The 23,861-nt window shown below is 43.8% G+C and overlaps 1 protein-coding gene across 1 annotated transcript in view; it reads left to right on the top strand.

Annotated features, from left to right (window-relative positions):
- Positions 1–23,861, top strand: part of RABGAP1 (RAB GTPase activating protein 1) — a 116,658-nt gene that overhangs the window by 34,191 nt on the left and 58,606 nt on the right. Inside the window, exons 11-13 of the mRNA XM_075260175.1 lie at positions 5,151–5,325; positions 10,824–10,917; positions 16,437–16,587. Of these exons, the coding sequence (XP_075116276.1) occupies positions 5,151–5,325; positions 10,824–10,917; positions 16,437–16,587 (420 nt within the window). The remainder of the gene's footprint in view (positions 1–5,150; positions 5,326–10,823; positions 10,918–16,436; positions 16,588–23,861) is intronic.

The raw sequence follows: 23,861 nt of genomic DNA, 5'->3' as shown, positions 1-23,861 counted from the left end.
ATGTAAACTGAAGGGGGAGGAAGGAGCAGCTCTGGTAACTGCTCTTCTATACGCATGTCTGCATCTGTAGAGCAGAATTGGACAGCTCAAGTGAGCATGTGTCAGTGGCCTCTTATTCTAGAGAGGTGGCTGAACCGGGAGCTACTGCATGTGTCCAAACTAAGCACACTACTGGGTACATCTATAGCCGTCTGAGTCCCCCAGCTTTTTTTCTGACCTTTTAAAGGGGACACCATAAAGATAAAAAAAGGGAAAAAATTGCAAATAAAATATCCCCCGTCCAAGAAAAAAGTGTTTCTAAACTACTGTAAATTGGACATATCTAGTGTAAATTTTGATGTATTATATTGACACACAATAATAAAAAGTCACAAAAATCACAACTATAGTCAGACAACTGAAAAAAAGTTACAGTATAAAAATGAAAACATAATATTAAAAAAAAAACAAAAAAAACCCCAAAAAACACTATCTAGACCTGAAGGCCCCGGATCTTAAGTGGTTTATTATTCAGATTTGTATAGACAAACACCTTAGTAATTGCCTTCTTGTGTAAAGAGCTGACATTACAACTCCTTTATCCTCTATCATCTGCTGACCCTGCCTGGTAAGCCCTTGGCACATTCATCGTCTCATACAGCACATGGCATTTGCGTGGTAGCTATATCCAAACAGGATTAGTCGCCACTTTTAATGTGTGAAATCGCCTGGCACAAAATGATAAGACTGGTATAAAACGGAAACACGGGTAAATATGTGTAACTATCGCAGTCATCTAACTGGAATAATAATTTCTAAGAATTATTAGGCTCCTATATAACATGCGAGTGGCTGCCCCTCCCCCTTCCCAATCTCCCACCGCCATCACCATTACTACATTGTGAACAGTCGAAGGCTGAGTTCACACAGGGTATTTTAGTCAGGATTTTGAGGCCATATTCGCCTCAAAATCCTGATCAAAAAGACAGCTCCCATTGAAATCAGAACGGACATGCCCATTGTTTCAGGCCGATTCGCCTCGCGAATCCTCCTGAAGACACTCCCTCCTCTGGACTAGGTCCATTCATTGGGCCTAATGCGGAGCAGAGTGCGCGACTGGATGCCGGTGCACTGCAACAGCATCAAGTTGCAGCTACTCGGTTTCCTAATTTCTGAAGTAGATTTTTTTCAACTCTGTATAAACCCTAAAGGCTCCGTTCTCACGGAGTAACGCGCCGCTCATTTAGACACGTATACACGTGTCCGAGCACAGCGCTTCAAAACAGATCCCATTGATTTCAATGAGTGTCGGCTTACGCGCATAAGCCGGCACCCATTGAAATCAATGGGATCTGTTTTGAAGCGCCTCGCTCAGACACGTGTATATGTATCTAAATGAGCGGTGCGTTGCTCCGTGAGAACGGAGCCTAAGAGTGAAGGGAAATGATAATAACTTGTTTGAGTTGTTTGGTGGGTAAAAGGGGCAAAGCCAGAATTCCCGAGATCTATTGGCTTATTTTCCAGAACGAGTAGATCTCTAACCGATTTGCAAATGCAGCAGCTTTCCTAGATCCCCATGTAGAGGGCAGGGATAAGACATGGAGATTGGTTTGGTCATAAGTGATCTAATATAGAGGCTTCAAATGGTGTGATATGTCCTCTGTGCGAAGTCTAGATGGAAAGTCTGAGCTAATAGATCTGATTGCTTCGACCCGTTTATCCATCCCACATCCTAGCACGCTCTACTAGTAGCACCTCTGGGAGCAGCTTTGTTCTTTCCTTTGACCACATGAAGATGAATGTGACCGGGCTTTCTTTACTTGGCTGTGAAGATAATGTCTGCAGAATGTGATGTTGCAGTTCCATCCTTACACCACCGAGGCCAGTGATAGGCTGCAGTAGTCACGTGTATATGGTGGGGATTTAAAGGGATTCTACCATTAAACTTTTATTTCTAGGTAACACGTCTGAATAGCCTTTAGAAAGGCTATTCGTCTCCTACCTTTGGAAGTGCTCTCCGCTGCGCCGGTCATTCGAAATACCGGTTTGTACCGGTATGCTAATTAGTTCTCTCGCAGCGATGGGGGCGTCCCCATTGCTGCTCGAAAACCGATTCCAGCGCCGCCTCTATCTTCTTCTGCATCCTCCCCTTCCTTCTTCGGCTTGACGTCGGACGCCTGCGCAGTACGCTCTGTTCGGCGAACTTCGCCGAACATACTGCGCATGCCCGCGGCCATAGTGCCAACACCGCAAGTTCGCCGAACAGAGCGTACTGCGCAGGCGTCCGACGTCAAGCCGAAGAAGGAAGGGGAGGATGCAGAAGAAGATAGAGGCGGCGCTGGAGTCGGTTTTCGAGCAGCAATGGGGACGCCCCCATCACTGCGAGAGAACTAATTAGCATACCGGTACAAACCGGTATTTCGAACAAACGGCCCGGCGGAGATCACTTCCAAAGGTAGGAGACGAATAGCCTTTCTAAAGGCTATTCTGACGTGTTACCTAGAAAAAAAAAGTTTTTTAATTGTAGAATCCCTTTAAATAGAACCTATCAGGTGGTTTTAGACCACTAAACCACCAGTGTACCATTATGATCTGGGGTTTAGGGTCCAACACCCATGTCTATTACTACAGCCCACCCCAAAAATAAGAGAATATGCGAGAAAACTGTAGGAGAAAATGAAGTTACAAGACACCAGCAGTCTGCTCATTGGAGTGCGCTTCATCCGTTTTGACCAGATGAGTACACCTCAATTTAGTGCACCTACCTTTCACATTGGGGCATGTGCTGGGAATTAAGTTTGTGACTTAATTTAGGAATTTACACAGGTCCCTCATCCACAGCTGCATATTAGCTTGCTGGTGGTTTAGTGGTCCTACACAACATAACAGGTTCCATTTTACCAGGTGAATATTTCTTACTTTGTTGCTTCACCATAATAACCACTGTTAACCAAATTTATTTTACCTTTTCAGAAAACCCCTTTAATGAGGTCAGAAAAACTCAGTAAAACCAATATTTAGGATCATCGAAATGCAGTGAGCTCTTCAATTAAATAAAAAAAAAAAATCCAACACGTATGAGGCTGGTTTTCAAGCAACCGAGTTTTGTCTGTGAAACATGGTCCGCATGAGAGCTGAATGTCCTGGCTTGGACGCTGTGCATGAAGATGGACTCCTACATTTGACATTTGAGTATTCATCTCATGTGGGGCCGACTTTGCAGATAAATACAGTCGGATGACATTCAGGGTGACATACAAGTGTCATCCGAGTTTATTCTGTGATGTACACACTTCTGATCCATCCTGTAACGACTACATGGACAGGATACCTGCTCTATAATCATCCATGTCATCGGAACAGATCGGAAGCCCCCATAGATGTGAATGCATCATGAAATGCACTTTGCATTCTGCTGCAAACTTGGCCCCACATTGGAAGCATACTGAGTCATGTGCATGCAGCCTAACATTATAGGTACGGAAAAATACTGTCCTGTAATAATTACAGTATGGGACAGCATTTGTCAGGGAGACAGGGCCTCCTAACATCATAGATAACTATGCTAGGGGTCCATCCACCTTCACTTTGTTCAGGTCTTTGAATCTAGCTCACACTTACCAACCAAGTTTCATTGCCTGAACTCTATCATATGAAAGCAGCTCTACATTTAGAGTATATCCTCTAGGACTTCAGTGTATCTGTACAATAAGGGTCCCCTGACTCTTAACTGAGCCTGGATGGAAGTGTGACTGAGCACATACTCCTCTCTCCATTGAGGTCTATGAGAGTTACGTGAAGTAGCGGAGTAAATTTGTCCTTTATATCTTATCAGAATTTCCTCTTGTTATGCCATAAACCTCTTAGCTGGAAGGCAATAATATAACAGAGTGTATGAGCAGTTTAGCTCACGACATGTGCTCTTTTATTCATATTCATGTAAAATTATATGACCTCTTAAAGCGGAAAGACTTTCCACAGCGAACCTCTGAAATTCATCTCATTTATCAATCACTCCTCTTTGCTTCCAGACTGGCTTTGCCTGACCTCATAGTCAGACTCCGGCGGCTGTCTGCACAGCGCTCCTAAATAATTAAAATGTCTATATTGCCAGAAATCCTCTTGACATTTGCAGAGCTCTGCTCATACATGTAGACATTTTCGTGAGTCCCAATCTGAATGTGCAACCTGTAAACCAGCATAATACGAAAGTCCCGGACTGGAGAGCCACCACATTATGGTACTTACATGCACACAGATTGAAATTGACATGTATATTCTGCATGCAGGTATATGTGGATTTAACTGTAATTCTGCAAATAATCCCTGTGTGATACGTTTGGATTTTATCACAGATTTTCTATAAAATCTGTGATGAAAATTCACTAAAATAGTCATCATGCTGCTGATTCTAGAATCCACACCACAGGTGGTTTTATGCACGGAAAATTTTGCAACATGAGATGAGTTTTTTAGTCTCTGCTATTTAGTAGGTATAGTTATTGGGGTAGTTACAGATGTGATATTATTTACAGGCGACATCAGCTTTACTGACGGTGCTCATATTGTTTTTCTTTTTTCTTGTGTTTTATCTGCTTGGTTGCATGTATTTACCCTGTATTGACAGTCCAGTTTTCCTGGACCTCCTACATTATGGTCACTTGGGCGATTCTCATTCGTTTATTTGCAATTCTATAGTTACTCCTGGCAGAATAATAGAACATTAATTATCAGCAATCTATGGATGGGGGAGGGGAGAAGACTGCACCTTACTGTACATGCCCACAGCCTCAGAGACAAATGTAAACTGTATTTCAGCCATAATTTGATTATTAGCAGCAAAAACCCCCTGATAGGACACCATGTATGAAGGCTTATACAGTCATAGAACAGACTGCCCGGCAAGACCCTACATATATTTCGACTTTTCATGAATACTCAGGTACCCTTTAAACAGCTGATCTGTGCCAAGTCCATTGCAATCAAATATTGATGTCCTGTCCTAGCTAGAAAACCCCTTTAATAGAATTCTCTGACATAGATTGCCTTTTCATAGGATAGGCCATCAATGATCATGGGAAGTACACCCCTATGTGGATGAGAGATTGAACAGAAATATCTGCCATGTTTTCATTACTGCTGTGTCTGAACCTCAACACATTTCCTTACAGATCGAAAGGAAAGAGAGAAAGAGTAACTGTGATACCTTCTATGAGGTCATATGCTTAGAAAGCGAATCCGAAAGAGAGAGGAGGAAAACTACAGCGAGTCCTTCAATCCGCCTATCACAGTGTGGGCCACAAGGAACCAACATACCCTCACCCCCAGAGGATGATGAGGAGGAAGGTGAGCTCACCAGTCTACTGTAATTCATTATTTATACATGTCTTACAGCTAGGCATACACATTGCATATGTATGGGCTAAGCCAAAAGTATCAGGTTTGCCCAACTTATAATATCTAATATGGATGGCCACTTTATCAGTAGTGATTAAAGGGATTCTACCACTAAAACACTTTTTTTTCTAGTTACCACGTCGGAATAGCCTTTAAAAAGGCTATTCGTCTCTTACAAGGAAGTGCTCTCCGCCGCGCCGTTCGTTCAAAATACCGGTTTGTACCGGTATGCTAATTAGTTCTCTCACAGCGATGGGGGCGTCCCCATTGCAGCTCGAAAACCGACCGCAGCGCCGCCTCTCTGGTCTTCGGTGTCCTCCCCTTGCCTCTTCAGCGTCTGTCGGACGCCTGCGCAGTATGCTCTCTGTTCGGCGAAGCTTGCCGAACGTACTGCGCACAGCGCGAAAGTGCGGTGCCTGCACTATGGCATGTATGGCATGGTGCCTGCATGCGCAGTACGTTCGGCAAGCTTCGCCGAACAGAGAGCATACTGCGCAGGCGTCCGACAGACGCTGAAGAGGCAAGGGGAGGACACCGAAGACCAGAGAAGCGGCGCTGCGGTCGGTTTTCGAGCTGCAATGGGGACGCCCCCATCGCTGCTCCTGCGATGGGGACGCCCCCATCGCTGCGAGAGAACTAATTAGCATACCGGTACAAACCGGTATTTTGAACGAACGGCGTGGCGGAGAGCACTTCCTTGTAAGAGACGAATAGCCTTTTTAAAGGCTATTCCGACGTGGTAACTAGAAAAAAAAGTGTTTTAGTGGTAGAATCCCTTTAAATATTAACATGGGTTACTGCATTCAATTAATGGTTGTCATTGGACTACGTAAAAATCCATCAATCAACACCAGCACTCTGGATACAGTGGTACTACCACTGCCAGCATGTTCCACTCACTTCTATGGGTAGCTCCAAGAACAAGTATGCATGTTGGAGTACCGAAGGTTGCCTACCCATGCTCTACACCACTGAAGCCTTTCGAAATATTTTGGTTCCATGTGTAACTGTCTGAGATGGGAGTGTCAGACAGGATCTACCCGTTTATACTTAGCATGAAGTCTTATTCCATATCCCATATTATATTATATTCCATGGCTGCTACAGAAAATTTTCCCACTAGTTTATCCGTATTCAGCAGTCCGCAATTTTTGGCACTCCAGATGCTGTGAAACTACAACTCGCAACATGCTCCATTCACTTCCATGGGAGTTCCAACAACAGCAGAGCAAGTATGCATGCTGGGAGTTGTAGTTTTATAACCTCTGGAGTGGCAAAGGTTGCCTATCTCTGTTCTATGCTATAGACGGCCGATTTGATTCTGTTTTGCCCACATATTGGCCTCCACCTAAGAATATGCTTGTCTTCCTCTGGATTAACACCCCTGTCTTAGAATAACTAATAAAATAATATAAGCAAAAGTTGAAAGTTACAAAATAGCTGGAATAATCCATGTTTTACAAACCATCAAACAGACCCATATCAGACCCAAGTCAGTGCTAACTGGAAATCTTACATTCTTCACAATGTTATAAGTTGTATCTACATCCGCCTATAGATGAATAAAAGCCTGAAGTGATGAAATAGGAAACACTTGGTAGAAAAGCGAAATTGTTACTTTTCCTGGAAAATCTGATTCATCAGAATGGTGCAGGCTCGGTATAACAAAGGGCTTCCACATCTCAAGGAAGTTCCTTCTTATACAGGTGTGGTCCAGGCCGAAATCACAGAGACTCTATGACCGCCAACGCAACACTTAATAAATATCAGAAGTGGCCATGGAGACATATTGTTACAGAGAGATAACACAGTCACAGGGCCTTTATATATTCTAAATCGCCAGTTGCTTTCCGTCTATGGCCCCAAACACACTTTTTGATTCTTCAACCTCACAGGATTGCTCAGAGATGTATGCATCAGTATGATCAAGGTCAGACAGGCTCGGACATATATGCCAGTCACACCACTCTAAGAAGCCACCATAAAATATTGTCAACCACTGGCCTCCATTTTATTCCAATCCCCGTAATTCCATTTCAATGCTGGCTTTAAAGTGGTTTTCTTGGATACAGATATGATGACCTATGCCTATCGATCCATCAACATCAGATCGTGGTGATCCGAAACATGGCACGCCCACGATTAGCTGCTACATTAACTTTAACTAGTGATATCTCAAAATCTAGGTCAGCTACAGACTTTGGTTTTGTGACTGCTCCTTCTGCAATCTCCCTGAACGCTGCTCACCAGGGTAAACTGCAATGTACTTTGCTCAAATCCCAAACAGGGTTCATTCAAAGCTGTGCGGGGGAGGGTGACTCTTAAGCAACTACCTACACTACAAGAAATCCACAATTTGTGATCCTGAACCAGGAAATAATAGATCATAAAATGTAGATCTTGTTGTCTCTTCCCCCATGTCCGCCGGCACAGTGTACGTGCCAGGTGCTTCCATTCATTTCTAGGGGAGCGTGCTGTTTGGAACGGCTGAACAGTGTTCGCTCATCTCTGTTGATGAACTTCCAAATGTGTAAGTGAGCTGTGCTGTTTTTTTTTCCTACACTACAAAAGCCTTGCCTACAATCTGACAGTAGAAATCTCTATATTATTCCGTCATAACAAGCTACCCCTATCCAAAGGATACAGAGTAACTTATTGATTGGTTGGGGTCTGATCACCGGCACCCCTACTGATCGGAGTGAAGAGGAATGGAGCATGGGTATGCATTTCTAACCAAGGTCTTCATTCTAGCTAGGTTGACAAAAATCCATGTTCTTGTAATCAGTTGGGGTCCTAACAGTATATGTATATGTGTGTGTGTATATATATATATATATATATATATATATATATATATATATATATATATATATACACACATACACCAATAAGCAACTTATCCTTATCCTGAGTATAAGAGGTAGCCTCCTGTCATATGTCCTGTCCTGAGTGCTATGAAAGAATACATTGATCAGATTCTAAATCTGGTATATTCCATATGTGACGCCTCATGATAGTGAGTGACAGGCTGCTGTATACAGTATACACATAACCACAGCAGTCTACTCATTTACTGCAGAGACTGGGGATGGGGGGGGGGGTGTAGAGAGCGCTTTCCTCATGAAGACATCAGACTCATAATCTATGTGATCCACATATTTCAGCACCCTAAATATTTACTTTATAAAACCTATTTTGTGCCATCTTGGCCATTAGGGTTACAGGCCTTGCATTGAACTGATAGATCTGCTGTGAGGGACTGTAGAGCGAGTATAACCCAATATACATCTCGACTTGGAAGCTGGAAAGTGAATCCGTTCATCTTCATCCCAAGCATGACATTTTAGAAGTGTTTCCCACTGGCAGCTCTGGCAAAGGGAATAGATATAAATTTTTTATATGTTCTTTATGCAAAAGCCACTTTGCAATAAATAACTAAAGTATCAAATCACTTCTGGTGACTGATTTTATGTAGATTTGTGCCCCGTCTGCTCGGGCTTTATACAAGTGACAGAAGGAACACTCAGCAGCATTTCCGTGTTTTGTGCTGTTTTTGTAAGAACAATTCAGTGTGCATATTGTACAGTTGTACAGAACAGATTCTTTTCCTCTTGTATTCATTGAAGTGGTGATGTAAGTTGGCTCACACACTAGGAGTAATGAATATAGCAAGTGACTAAGAGCAGTGCGAAAGGTGGCCACATATTTCATATGACATTATTGTCCTGGCACCTCTCCTGCACAGTGACTTGATATTATTCGGCTGCGGCAGCATAAGTGCCTACCAAGCACCTAAAAATCTGCATTTTATTGCAGACGCTGAAAGTGTGATGTTTTGGATAAGCTAGAGTAAGAAGTACACACATAGCGTCCCTCAAATTGTAGCTTAAGCCCCTCACTTTATTCACAGTGAATCACCTTTTCAGTTTTCATGTGGATTAGGGCTAGTTCACACGTGAGTATAAGGGGAGGTTTTTGACAGCGGATTTCGCGTCCAAAACCTCCCCTTATAATGGTGGTCTATGGAGACCGCCGGGCTTCTTTTCTCCGCTAGCGGCGGGCTGCTGCTAGCGGAGAAAAGAAGCGACATGCTCTTTCTTCAGGCAGAAGCCGCACGGGCTGCGCCGCACGGCTTCCGCCCGGCTGCAGCACCCTCCATGTTGGCTCATTCATTTGAGCTCGCCGCGTCTCTCTCTGTGTCAAAACCCGCGCGGGCAGTTCACGTGTGAACTGACCCTTACAAGGCTTTTCTGACCTTTTAATGTTGATGACCAGATCAGTGGTGGTCCAACTCCCAGCACCCCTATCGATCAGCTGAGGAGCCATGGGATTCTGCAACGGGCACAGTTCTGTGAATGGTTTAGTGTCTATGAATTTTATTGTAGCGCTCACATATTTACTTGAATGGGAGAGAGCTGCAGTACCACTTATGGCCACAACACAGTGTACAGAGCTGTGCCTGCTCAAGTCACTTGGATTCCCTAAAAATGTACACACCTGCATCTTGGCTTTCCCCAAACTGCAGAACCAGATATAGTTTATGATCAAAAATGGTACTTTTTATAGAAAAAAATTAGCTTAACCCTGATCCAGAGAATCCTGCATGCTGAACTCTCTAACATCTGTCATAGGGATAAAGCAAGGACACTCTGTGCACATTAGATGGTCGCCAGCTCCACTGAAATAGACAGGTTTGGGCATAGTCTATTGTGTATGGCCAGCTTTACACTTCATCATTCCATCACTGTAGTTATTCCAATTCTTATTGAATAGCGTATACAAGTGCCTGTTATATACTACTAGCATGTCCCTGCTGTATTAGGGGCAGTTCACACGAAGTAAACTGGCATGCAATCCTGCACGTATACGCGTGTCAGAGTTTGCGTGCTCAAAAAAGATCCCATCGATTTCAATGGGGATTACGATCGTATAACGCGCATTATTTTGCACTCGTAATTTTTGCGGCCGGTGGTGGTGCCCCTACAGACACTTCTACCCTATCCACAGTACAGGATATATGTCAGGTCGCTTGGCCCCTCAGCGATCAGGAGAATTGGAACTGAATTTCCCCTTTGAATCCTGCCTATGAAAGAAGTACAAGTACTGTTTGGGTCCATTGGAGATTGCAGTCCTTGCAGCCCCATAGAGGTGAATGGAGCGCTAATCAAGCAATCACACTGGCATTTTATTCACACAGAGGATTAAAGTGGACTTTTGCTCCCCATTTTCCTGAATACTAGTGATCCTAGTGATCTACCCCCCCCCCCCCCCCCCAGCAATCTGACATTGTTTCCCTATCTGCTGGATAAGTGCCTGTAGTGGCGCAACCGCTTTATTATTGAACCTATGTATCCCTTCTAGATGTCTTATTTAAAGCCTTCTCAGTTTGGCTAAGTCTTCAGTATCTTGTTATACAATTTATTATAGATTTCCTATTGTTCTTCTAGATAATGATGAGCCCCTTCTTAGTGGTTCTGGGGATGTATCAAAAGAATGTGCAGAAAAAATCCTGGAAACCTGGGGAGACCTCCTGTCAAAATGGTAAGAGATATTGACCTACGACATAGAATTTGCATTGATTTTTATACTTGGACTATTTTGCACTGGGGTTTGGGGACACTTGTCCACATCAGGGAGAGTGTGTGCCTACATAGGCAGTACGGAGACTTACAAGTCATTCCTGCTCCCCTAGGGATTATGGGTAAAAAATATGCAAATCTATTCTCCTGGATGGAATTAGGAGAACAGAGTGCACTCTGTACACCACCCTATAGAGGGCAGCATCCTTAACATCATGAACGACTCAGTTATAAAGTCTTTTAATCATGATGTGGATTTAATTGCCAAATCAGTATTTCTGTCCCAAAAGGAACAGATTCCCAGCTATGGACAGCGCTGTTTCGGCCTATTGGGCCATCCTCAGCATAGCGTAGGGATACTGATTTGGCAGAGTGAGAGACTATAGACCAGGGTCCGGAGATAATCATACACATCAGGGAGAGTCTGTGCCTACATAGACAGTACGGAGACTTACAAGTCATTCCTGCTCCGCTAGGGATTATGGGTAAAAAATATGCAAATCTATTCTCCTGGATGGAGAATAGAATATTTTGCACTGGTCATAGAATTGGTCATTGCATTTCAATAAACCTATTTCGGTTCAGACCACAAGATGTTATTATTTGTCAATGGCCTTTCACTAACTTATCCAAATGTCTCCATATTACTAGCAGTGACTGTCTACCGGGCTGTCGATAACCAGTTAGTGCCGGTGTTAGTTCACAGAGATCCTATATTAAATGTAAATAATATTTGCAAAATGTAGGGGTTGTCACATTCCCTTAGCACTACCGCTTCCCGCCAGTGGCTGTACGGGGGTGTGATGGTCTGCGACGCTCCCTTATACTGTGTAATACGCCTGTAATTAAGCATTGCCCTGGCCTGGAGTCTGAGGGCGTGCTGGTGACATCAAGGCCCACTGCGTGCCCACTCATCTCTGAAGCATTGGGCAAGAATAAGAGTCACAAGGAAGTGTTCTTGAGAATGACTTTAATACAAGTATTAAAAGTGAAGATTAGAAACGTAAAATACCTTATTGCAGAAAAATGTATTTTTCTCGATTTATCATCTGCCGCTTTTCCCCTTTTTCTGTTCATCCTCCACCTGCCTCTGCTCCCTTACAGTTGACTGATAAAATCCATATGGTTTTCGTACACTGAGAGATCAGGTTATAGCTGCTGTCCATAGATGTTTATAGAGAGGGGAGCAGCTGCAAAGTGATTGACAGACAAATACACAGATCCTGCTGCTGCTAGTAGTAAGTGTTCTTTCCCACTCCAGTGCTGGATCCTCAGCAACTTACAATATACACACATGACAGTTTATTATAAGAAGTCATCTGACGCTAGGTTCACACCTGCGTTCTACTCTCCGTTCTGTGGTTTCCGTCTTCTGCATGCCAGAAGACGGAAACTACAGACCGGGTCCGGCTGTGTGCGCCGGTGAGCGTTTTATGCTCTCTGATTTTTTTATCCGGATACAGAGTACTGCATGTCCAACTCTGTGTCCGGATTAAAAAACCCGGTTTCGCGGCGAAGAGCATAAAACGCTCACCGCCGCTCACAGCCGGGCATCTTTCTCACCCATTCAAATGAATGGGTGAGAAAGATGTCCTGCAGGTTTCCGTCTCCTGCCTCTGTTTTATGCAGGAAACGGAAACCTGCAGAACGGACACCTGGGCGCAGATGTGAACGAGCCCTGATAGGTTAGTTGCTCTTTAACCCAGTCTTTGGGGGCTTGGAATAATTTTGCAGTCAAGGGACTAGAAAGTGACTTTACAGGGGTTATCCAGTTGTTAACTACAGATTTTATCCTCAGGATAGGTCATCAATATTAAATATGTGGGGGTCTGACACCCAAAATCCATGCAGATCCGCTATACTGAGAAAGTATGACTCTTGGAAATGTTTACATGCCACGAGCCACGCTGCTCAGCCACCATACAAACTGTAGTGGTGGTGGTAGTTACTGCAGCACTGCTCCATAGACTTCAATGGTACAGCGCTGCAGTACCTACATCTACTGCTACAGTTTGTATGGCAAGTGAGAAACCTGATTTCTGTCATGCAGACATTACTGTGAGCCGTGCTGTCTCTGTACAGCTGATCTGTGTGGCCTATCCTAAGGATAGGAATAATAGAAACTGGACAGACCCTTTAATTTTCTTATTTTAAGGGAACTTTATCGCATGTAAAATGTTGTGCGGCGTCATAGGGCAGTGAAAGCTGAGTGGATATATAAGCTTAATAGTCCAGGAGGTGGTCCTATCAATGATGGACAGCTGTCTCTGTAGGCACAGTCGTAGAGGGGAGGCGGAAAGCACTTGATGGACTCCTCAACATACAAAGATCAAAGATTTTAATGGATAAATGACAGGTTATACTGAATTGTTTCACACAAAGCTATATATCAATTTGCTCAGCTCTTCCTGCTCTATAACATGCCGCCTGAAGATTGATCAACATTTTAAATGTGACAAGTTCCTTTTAATGTCTATTAGAAACAACATATATATCTCAAAGCAGTGAAAAAAAAAAAAAAGCGGCATATGAAGATATTGGATATTTCTTTGTAAAAATGATTGAAAATCACCATATGTTCAATCTTCTGCAAATGTGTAAATACTACACCTTCTATTATACCCAAATTCACCTCCCTCCTTTCCTTTTTGGTCTATGTCACCTAGTTAGTCGGTTGCATTTAAGGGGTTATCTGAGCTAAAGATATTCCTGACTTCTAATAAGGATAGGTTATAAGTATCAGATTGATGGGGATTTTACACATGGCACCTCCAGCATGTTATCAGCAGCTTATATATAAAGAATAGAGCAGGAAGCAGACAGCGCTGTTCCCTATGTAGTGGTCTGACCAGGTACTGCAGATCACTTCAATGAGAACTTTTCTGCATTGATTTAGAGAAAGAAGAAGGAAGCTCCGTTCTCTATGTAGTGGCTGCACTAAGTCACTACAGCATAGCTCTCACTTAAGTGAATTGCAGCTGATCTGCAGTACTTGGTCTAACCACTAGAGAGAGAACAGCGCTGTCTGCTTCCTTCTCCAATCTGCTGGGAACAACCGATCTGTAGGGGTTCCTGGCGTTGAACCCCCAGTAATCGGACACTGATAACATATACTTAGAATAGGTCCTCAGTATTTTTATTCCTGAAAACTCCTTTAGGCTAAGGCCCCACTTTGCGGAAACATATCTTTTTTTGTTGCAGATTTTGTTGCGTTTTTTTGAGCCAAAGCCAAGAGTGGCTACAAAAGGAATGGGAAATATAAAGAAAGTGCTTATACTTTTCCCCTCTGCTCAATCCACTCCTGGCTTTGGCTCAAAAAACCGCAACAAAATCTGCAACAAAAAAGCTGCTTTTCCGCAATGTGGAGCCTTGGCCTTAAGGGTGCTTCTGCAGCTAAGCATTGCACAGTAGGCAGATAACAGGCACCAGGTAATACACGTGAGTCCTAGATATATGCCCATCATATCGGCCTGTGTTTTATCTTTTGCCTTAAGTAAACTGGTTACATGTGTTTGTTAGGTGATCTGAGCGGTGCTTTTTACAGGGAAAAATGTTTGGCAGGTTTCATTGGCCGTTTAGTTTGTCATCCTGCCATTCATCGTCTATAGCTTTAGCATGGACGTGCATGCAGAGGACTGGATTAGCACACAATTTTCCGTAAACACAATAAAAGCAAACAATTTTAGGAAAAAGATAAGTTTGTAAGAACAACTGTGGCATAGACCTGATAAGTGAAAGTCGATAAGCCGGAATACACAGTAATGGCTGCAGGATGTGTGATTAGGGATTGAGGGGAGAAATAGCATAAACTAGTACTTGGTGTCCAAATAAATGAAATCTAATTCCAATTTCTCATAAATGTGTTTCTTAAAGCCGCCTGACATTTCCTTTTTCTCTAGTAAACTCATTCCAGCACTGTATAGTGGATGTCAACAGTTTATAAGCATTCTCACTAAACCTTGCCCCATGACGCCCCTTGGACTGGATTTAAGCTTCAGTGTACTTACCGATGCAAGACCCCCCCTGTGATGCATATATAGTGCAGTTACTGATGCCGATTCCAGGATAGCATAGAGCATGCACAAGGTTTCAGCGCATTGAAGCCGTCCATCAAAATACAGGGTTTCATGAACAAAGCCTGTACAGTTGCTGGGTTCAGATCACTACTGTAGACTGTAAAAAGGGCCGGTCCACCACTCATGACATGTCTGTGCCGGGAAAGGTTAGGATGGAACTAAAACTCAACAGATTTATCATCCAGCACCAGCCACTCTAATAAACTTGCCACTGAGAAGACCATCTAGCCTAACCTTGCACCGTCTTACTTGTAGACAGTATATCTTTTTTTTTTTTTTTTTTTTGTAGATTGTGAGCCCCACACAGAGCTCACAATGTACATTTTTCCCTATCAGTATGTCTTTTTGGAATATGGGATGGAAATCCATGCAAACACGGGGAGAGAACATACAAACTCCTTGCAGATGGTTTTTCTGCCCTTGGTGGGATTTGAACACCAGGACCCAGCGCTGCAAGGCTGCAGTGCTAACCACTGAGCCACCGTGTGGCCCCTTGTAGACAGTATATCTGCCCCTGACGTTCCTCTATTATTCCTCTGAGAAACGTATGAACAAATTGACAACTGGGTGTTACCAGCTAGGGTGTTCCTAAACACTCTGACACTGTAAAAACACCCCCCAAAAAACCTCTCATCAAATACCGCACCCAAATCACAGACACTAGCCCTATCTCCTGCGACTCAACACTGCGTGTCAGCTACATAAAAGTTACCATAATGTAGAGGGGGAAGCTATTTTAAAAAGTTTAAAAAAAAACAAAAACACTTTGCGCTTTGTGTTATTATTAAAAATGTTTCCCCCTCTTCTTCTTTGTTTGCAATTTGCCAGGAAACCACAGGACAAAAACCCCGGGGAATTGTGCCAGTCCTAAAGTGGCTAAAGGGCTTTTCCAGCCCCATATTGATTTTTCATATACTGAATTGGGGGTGCGGAGGGGTGATCATATATTCCTACAGCCCCCAGGTGTCGCAAGCTGCCGCAGTAGACATGGAGCGTGTGCAGGCTACTACTGTTCAAGAACTAGCCCTCCCGGTCCACTGCTGCAGCTTCTGGCTCCCGGAGGCTGCCGAACAGATGATCTGTGTGGGGTCTGCAAATTTATAGGAGGAAAAACGGAGGAATGGCACAACACAGGATTGCAATGAAAGATGCTCCAGAATTTCATGAGGAGTACATGTATTTCCTAAAAACGGACATCCCAGCAGAGCCAACGTGCTCTCTCGCATACAGTGTTATCAGTGTGTTTCATATACAGAGAGTATGCAGTGAGCTCTTTAGTGGGTGACACATACAGAAGTATTTACAGTGTCATTTGTAACTTCATACAAGTGGGGACATTGCTCTATAGATTTTCTCCATGTATGTGTTTTACCTTGTTGTTTCACCATCTCGTTAATCTCCTCAGGCACTTGAATCTGAGCGTGCGTCCGAAGCAGCTTTCTACATTGGTGAGGAGCGGCGTGCCAGAGGCCTTAAGAGGAGAAGTGTGGCAACTACTTGCCGGATGTCACAACAATGACTACCTAGTGGAGAAGTACAGGCTGCTCATCACTAAAGTAAGTCCATGATGCTTGGATGTAAATACTGTACATAAACCAGAATATACTGGAATGCTTTGTTGCTCACTTCTGTGACTCTTGAAATTTGCGCTTTCTATATTGTCTACACTTTCTATAAAGAGAGGATAGATTGTCAAATAGCATTCTTCTGAATATCCCTGGTAGCGGCCTCATTGCAGAGAAATAACCCTCGTTCTACTATGCAAAGTAGCTTGCAAGTACCAGAGGGAGGTGGCTTGTGCTTCAGGTCTCCTTCACAGCCCACTTAGTACCATACATGTCCTAAGATCTTCAGCATTTATTTTGGACCAAAACATGTAATTGTGATCCTTGAGCCATGTATGCACCAGATGTGAACGCCAAAGATTTCAGGCGCAAATGATAATTCCTCTTGATCGTGCTCTCAGTTAGCAAATGGGACGCGCTGGATGGGCTTAAAAAGAGAGACCTGGAGGCCTTGCTAGTAATTTACATACCGCAAACATGGAGAATAGAGAGGACACGTGCATCCTAAGCAGCGTCTTACTGACCTCTTTCCCTCATGGCTTTGGGAAGTTCTCACAACTAAAGGTCAGTAATGACGATTGAGTAGCTCTGAATATTTCCCTCCCATCTTCTGACTTTGCAGCCATTTTACCTTGCTATGGTCTTCCTCTGGCTGGATTATCTTGGGGATCAGATCACCTCTCTATATTCCAGATTATTTCAAGCTAGCTCATTTTGTGGAAACTAGCTGAACCCCATATTAGCCAACACAGCATGGAAATATGGAGATCTAAGGACTTTGCCAAGGTCCACCTCCTTTCATACTCTGCTAGCCCTTTGCATGTATAGGTGTAAGGTGGTGGAGGGTTTATGGCTTGTGTGTACACTGTACACACCATTTATTGTACGTGTTTACTCTCTATGTTGTAATAATAAGTGCTTTATTGTGTGTATTGTTGGTTCACTATTATATGTGTATATTTGCATTGTAATAATGTATTTTAGTCTTGTACTTCTATCACTGTAAATGCTACTGTTGAGTCATTGTGCCTTATTGAAGCGTGTCCTGGGGGTGCAGCGATTCCCCCCCAGGTGTAACATTGTTGTGTGGGTAGGTTATGCTGTGGGTTGTGTGCTCCCTGTATTACAGCCTATGAACACTACAGCATGATATACAGACTCTCTCTCTATATAGTAGTTTTCCTGAGCTTTTTTCTCCATAATTTGACCAAAACGCCCCTCCATCCCTGACTGACAGAATTGCGTTATACTATTTCTAGTGAAGCATGTGTTGCTTACATTGTTTTAGTCCACGGTTTTGCTTTTTCATACTTTTCATTATGTGCGCCATGTTTTTCTGTTGTTTTAGTGCATATAAAAGAACCGTGCAATACCGACAAGTTTAGCATAAGATGAGTAAAACCAAATGAAGCGTTAAATGAAACCCATCTGTAGCAATGAAAATAGCAGCACGACAAATTTAGAACTCCGCTGCGAACTGTAATAAAAATCCCTGCTTTACATGTACACATAGCGGAGGCCTATTGAAAACTCACATTGATTAGTACAGTGTGGTAGAGGCCTGTGAGGGCTTTATGTATAAACCACAAGTACTATGCAAGTCCTGCATTACCAGCTAGGCTTATTGTATGTCCCATGTAAAATACCCCCCTGACTCCGCCTCCTGGTTTTTCCCCTTTCAGTATGTGGGGTGCTGCTACCTGTTGGCCTAATTAATTATGTTTAGTGTACATTGGCCACTATGGGGCATAATAGTGTGTGCAGGGACCACTATGGGGCATTGTGCATGGGCCACTATGGGGGGAGGCCAAAAGTTTGCCACGGGGCCCTGCCGTTCCTACTTACGCCACTGCTTGTGAGCGCCAGTAGTGATCTATGATGTTGGAAGTCCCTGCCTTGTACTATATATACAGTTGGGAACAGAGAAGCCATGGAGCATCATACAGTAGATCACCATGATGCTTGGAGTCGCTGTCTCCTGTCTGATTTGAGGCCAGGAAATCCAGCTGATGTACGGACTTTATTTTTGGGCCTTTTGGTATGATATGCTATAGCAGAGGTCAGCACCCTCCGGCACCTGTACTAAGGTCAGCACTTCAGGTGTATTTACTTGGCACAGGGTTTTTGCTCCATGTAACCCCTCCGTCTCATGGATTGAGTGAACACAGTTGGAGGTGGGGGAAGTGCTATGGGGGAAAGCGTGAGGCATGGCGTCCTAACCAAGCCTGTGCAATTTGTTTTTGTAGTTGATAAAAGTGTAAAAGCAAAGTATGATCTGTCCGGTGAACACGCTAGTCGGTGTTTCCATTTTTTCGTACAGGTTGCTGAGTACTTTAGTGGAGCCTTGGGGGCAACAAGGTGGATATGTCTCTGGACTATGGCTTTGTAGCAGTCTCAGCCCCTAGCCTCCTGCAAATTGAAGGTTTATGATACGTCCTATTGAGGACCCTTCGCATGTGACGTCAGTGATCACATGACTGTACAGCTATTTACCTCTATAATTGTGCGATCATTGGTGGGCCACACGCCTGGTGCTAGAACACAACCTTACTAGGACATTCGCACCCCTACAAAAGCTATGCTCTCCTTTAATAAAATATATTGGGCTATGCTAGTAAGAGAGTGCTTGGTTATATAGTAAGATCCTGTTCAGTGGAATTATACGGCTATTTGTAAAATCTCAGATGAGTGACATAAATATGTACCTGTTTCATCACGGTGACATGTGCCAGTTTGTATGGTTACAATGCGAGATGTTGCGCACAAATGATTATAGTGTACGATCCGCCGCTGTATTCTGTCGCATGTGAAGCAAGGGTAATAGTTAATTGGGTGTTTCAGTATCAGACTCCCACCCCTCCACTCCTCTAATGGCCCGCCACTTTACTGCCTGTCGCTCCTCCAGTCAGAGGTGAACCTGTAATTGTATACCAACAAACACCGCTGCCCACCTGATTACATAGTAGCCTGCAGGTTCCCATATAATTACATGGCCGGCGCCTCAGCTTCTCCTGTTATTATATGCCATCTATATTATTATTTGCAGAATGCAACCATATAGACTTGCAGATATCTTGCTGACTGCAAACACAGTACTAAGTGCAGCTCAGCAGATCTGTTCAGGCAGGGCTGACTACTGAGACTTGCTGCATAGCCCACCATTACATGAGACCGATATTGGAAAGGGTTAAACATGCAGATACGTTTCCAGCCACAAAGCATCAGAAAAACAGCCCCGGCAGAGGGAATCTGGTTCTCTTGTAAAGCAATTGGAGACTTCTGGTGGACTCGAGAAAATACATGATGGCCTGTTCTAATTCCTGAATTTCCTTTCCTCTGCTGACATGCTGGCTATAGGCAATACTATCTTTATTTCTAAGGCCCCCGCCACGTCTTCCGTCCCAGGTCTTGTGTCCTTAGATGGAACTGTTGTGCCCTCTGCGTAGGTTTTATTCTTCCATTCTAAGATTCCATCCTTTTCCCCATCATTTTCCTCTTTTGCCCACATTTGTTTCTCTTTTTATCCTCCGTCCCTCTATTAGCTTCATTTCTTTTCCTTTTTTATCTCCTTCCTTTTTTCCGCGACCACAACTTTAATTTTCTTTTTATTAGGGGGCGTTCACACTACTGTCAGTGTCCGACAGGTAGTGTCCCCTCCTAGTGTCCGTTCATAATCTCGCACGGACATTAGGAGCGGACATTAGCTGTGTCTGTGACACTTTGGACATTTAAACGACGATCGGGTGTGTTCTTTTGCACTCCGTGTCCTTCCTTCACTGTCCGCTTGTAAAGATGTCCAACTTTTCAAGCGGACAGAAAAACCCGACATGTAGGTTTTTTCTGTCCGCTTGAAAAATCGGACATCTTTACAAGCGGACAGTGAAGGAAGGACACGGAGTGCAAAAGAACCCACCCAATATCGCTATTTAAATGAATGACAAGTGTCACGTACACAGCTAGTGTCCGCTCCTAATGTCCGTGCGAGATTTTGAACGGACACTAGGAGTGGACACTACCTGTCGGACACTGACGGTAGTGTGAACGCCCCCTTATCCTTCAAAAAATAGGATATTTCCTATTTCTGGCCATTTATCGCGGATCCCTCATTGGCTCAAGTCATCCCATTTCTTTTAGCATGGTCAGATGAATATAGTCCGTCAGCCAATATGGCTGATTTTGTCCGATCTTCATTTTAAAGAGTGTATGGGGTGATGATGTGAAGCCTAAAAGATGGACTCTTTCCCCACAGAGAACTGATCTTTTTTTTTTTTCCCCTTGAACGGTCAGTTTAGGCTGGTTTTACATCTCCATAGGAGACTCTGCTTAACATTGGTGGAGAGACGTCCTGCAAGGACTTTTTTCTCTTTACCAGTTTCAGTATAAAAGCGGTGGAAAGCGGGCAGACCCCATTATAGTCTAAGGGGTCTGCAGGTTTCCACGGGTAACTGCTATTTAAGTGGACAGGGTTTCCATCTTTCGTGTCTCCCTGCAGGCCCAGAGACCTGAATGTCAGTGTGAACCTAGCGGTTGCGGTAGATCTTGGGATTTGTTCATCCATGTAGAACTAGCCTTAGTCGCTGTGGCCCTATTGGTTTCCTACTCTTCACCCATGTCCCGCACCTCTCTATTTGCTTCCATTTTTTTTGTCCACCTCCACCTCTCTTCTTCTTGCCTGTAGCCTTGTATTAGCTTCTTCTCTCCTCCATCCTCTGGTATAGCAGCCATCTTCCGATAATTATTTCTGCCTCCATATCTGACAGTCAGGCTGCTGTATCTAGCTGTTTACTCACCTATTGGACCCCTCACTTCAGGAGGTTACAGTCTGTAGGGTGTAAATCTACTTAACCCAATTAACAATGCCTTTTGCATCCTTTGCTGCTGCCAGTATCTGAACCTGGGCAAGTACTGGTGAGAAGACGTGTCTGGCTTCCTGGGCGGCTGGAGCTCTGATGCCTGCTGACTGCTTTCCTGCTGTGACAAAGCATTAGTTATAGGGCACTGAAATATTAATGCAGGGATCTTTAAGCAAAGAGCACATTCATCTGGCCTTCACTTGGGCTGTCATTGCATATGCTGTAGTCGTCTTTTATGTCCCTATCTGATGCACATTAAAGGGGTCATAAATGTAAAGCTGAAGATGTAGTGTGATTCATTTCCATACGCAGAGACGTAATTGTAGACCCGAGCAGGATGGCCTTGCGTCTATTTCATTATGTATCCAATTGCGTAATTGTAATTATCTGCCAGTGCCAGGGCAATGCCAAGGCCTATTGTGTGCGCACCACTTATTACATACTGAATGACAGAGTGATTGAAAATTGGTACAGTGATTATTGTCACCCATACACATGTTGCTACTGTAAATGGTTAATGGGAGTCTATCACCAGAACGCAGCCTTGCACAGAGATCAATCAGGCTAGGTTCACACCTGTGCTCATTGCCCCTTTGGGGATTCTGTCCATCATTCCACTTAAAAAATGTGGAGAGAATTTTTCGGGTGGAAACCCAGCAGACCCCATTATAGTCTATGGGGATTGCGGGTAACCACTTTTTCTTACCGGATTAGTTTCCCATTCGTGGGGTCCCCAAGCTTGCATGTGGGCAGTCCTTGTTTGTCTGCTTCAGTCTAGGACCTGACCGCGTGACTCTGCAAAAAGTAATAGAAGTGGCTACTCAGGAATGGTGTGGGCTGGTGAAAACATTCCAACGGTTCCAGAATCAGAAGAGCGTCGCCTATTGAACGGTGCAAAGGGTTGGAGTTGGTGGGGATGATGAAAGATCCCCTTTAAAGAGTGATGAGTCCTTATAAACTAACTTTGCCAGATTTCTACAATCCTTTTCATCACAATGTGGTTTCCATTGTTGTGTTTAAAAAAAAAAATAGAAGAGAATTTTATTACTTTGGGACAGTGTGGTATGATCCCAGGAGGTCACCTGCATCGCAGGTTCTCCACACTAAGCTACCACTTAGTATATAGTATACAGTGTGAGCCAAAAGTCAGGAACCACCTGAATATCGTCATTGTGTTTAGATCAGTAGGTGTAGCCATGAAGAGTAGGGGCCCCCATGTCAGTAGGTTATCATCAGGTCAGTCTGTGGATGTAAAGAGAGACTCTGCTCACCTACAGCTGGTAGAGGTTATGGCATGTTAAAGAATTGAAACCAGTGGTATATTAAAACCTTTGCTTCAATAAAGCGGATCTGTCCCCGCTTGTAAAGACTTGTGTTCCCCGTGGAATGATTCAGGAGCATTGTGTGACAACCATTCACTTTGCCAATCGGCACTGAGTGGACAGTGTGAAAGTGTTATTTGTAAATTTCCAGGAGGGTTTATAGAGGAACCAGGCATTACAAAATTATAAGAAAAGCTGCTTCAGCATTATTTCCTATAGAATATATGTAAATACTAAAGGGACACGTCCAGAGTAGTGACAGGTTCTCTCTAAAGAGGACCTTCCACCACCTCAAACAACACCAACTCTTTGCATCTTCCAGTAGGTTCCCCTCCACAGATTCCAAAACGGATTAATTTTAGCACCAGTCATGCTAATTAGGCTCCTTACTGTCAGGTGATTGGTCCCAGATAGTCGGCTCCAGCCTAGGACCCGCCCACCTGGCAACAGGGAGCCTGATTAACATATTGGCTGCTAAAATGAACAGCACCAGTTTCTCTGGAATGGTGGGGGCTAGAGAAAAAGTTCCAACTGTGCTGGACTCAGTGGTGCAGCACCTATTGTAGGGCGCAGAGGAGGTGGAGAAGGGTCCCCTTTAAGCTTTGTTTCCTTACAGATTCATCCCATTTTTATAGTGTTGCCATGAGTGCATGGTGTGTGATCTCCAATATTCTATATTTAGTGATATTCAGTGTTTTTACTGACTCTAGCTGGTGCTAGGACTTCTGCTGCCGGTGACCTCCAGTAACTGTTCCCATTGGATAACAAGGAGACCCCATGTCTGTGGTATTAATAAATGTGCTCTGCCGCATTGCTTTGCACTTTCTATCTCTCTGTTCCCGTCCATATTTTGCCTGTTGTCTGCGCTCACGTGGGCCTCCTCTGATGTTCCAGTGTCCTCCCACAGTTCACAGCACACTGGCACGTTACTTGGCTCCTGGTAAAGTTGGCCTAGTGTTCCTGAGCAATCCTTAGTACAGAGAAATTGGATAGTGAGCCCCTTGTTCCGGCAATGTGAGAGAAGATTTATATTTTCTTGCCAGATACTTACACTTTTTTTTTTTTTTACTATTTTCCAAATAAATCCATA

The sequence above is a fragment of the Leptodactylus fuscus genome, chromosome 11 (genome assembly GCF_031893055.1).
Source record: "Leptodactylus fuscus isolate aLepFus1 chromosome 11, aLepFus1.hap2, whole genome shotgun sequence".
Classification (NCBI taxonomy): Eukaryota; Metazoa; Chordata; class Amphibia; order Anura; family Leptodactylidae; genus Leptodactylus; species Leptodactylus fuscus.
The sequence above is the reverse complement of the archived record's forward strand: the minus strand, read 5'-3'. Positions and strand labels throughout refer to the sequence as shown.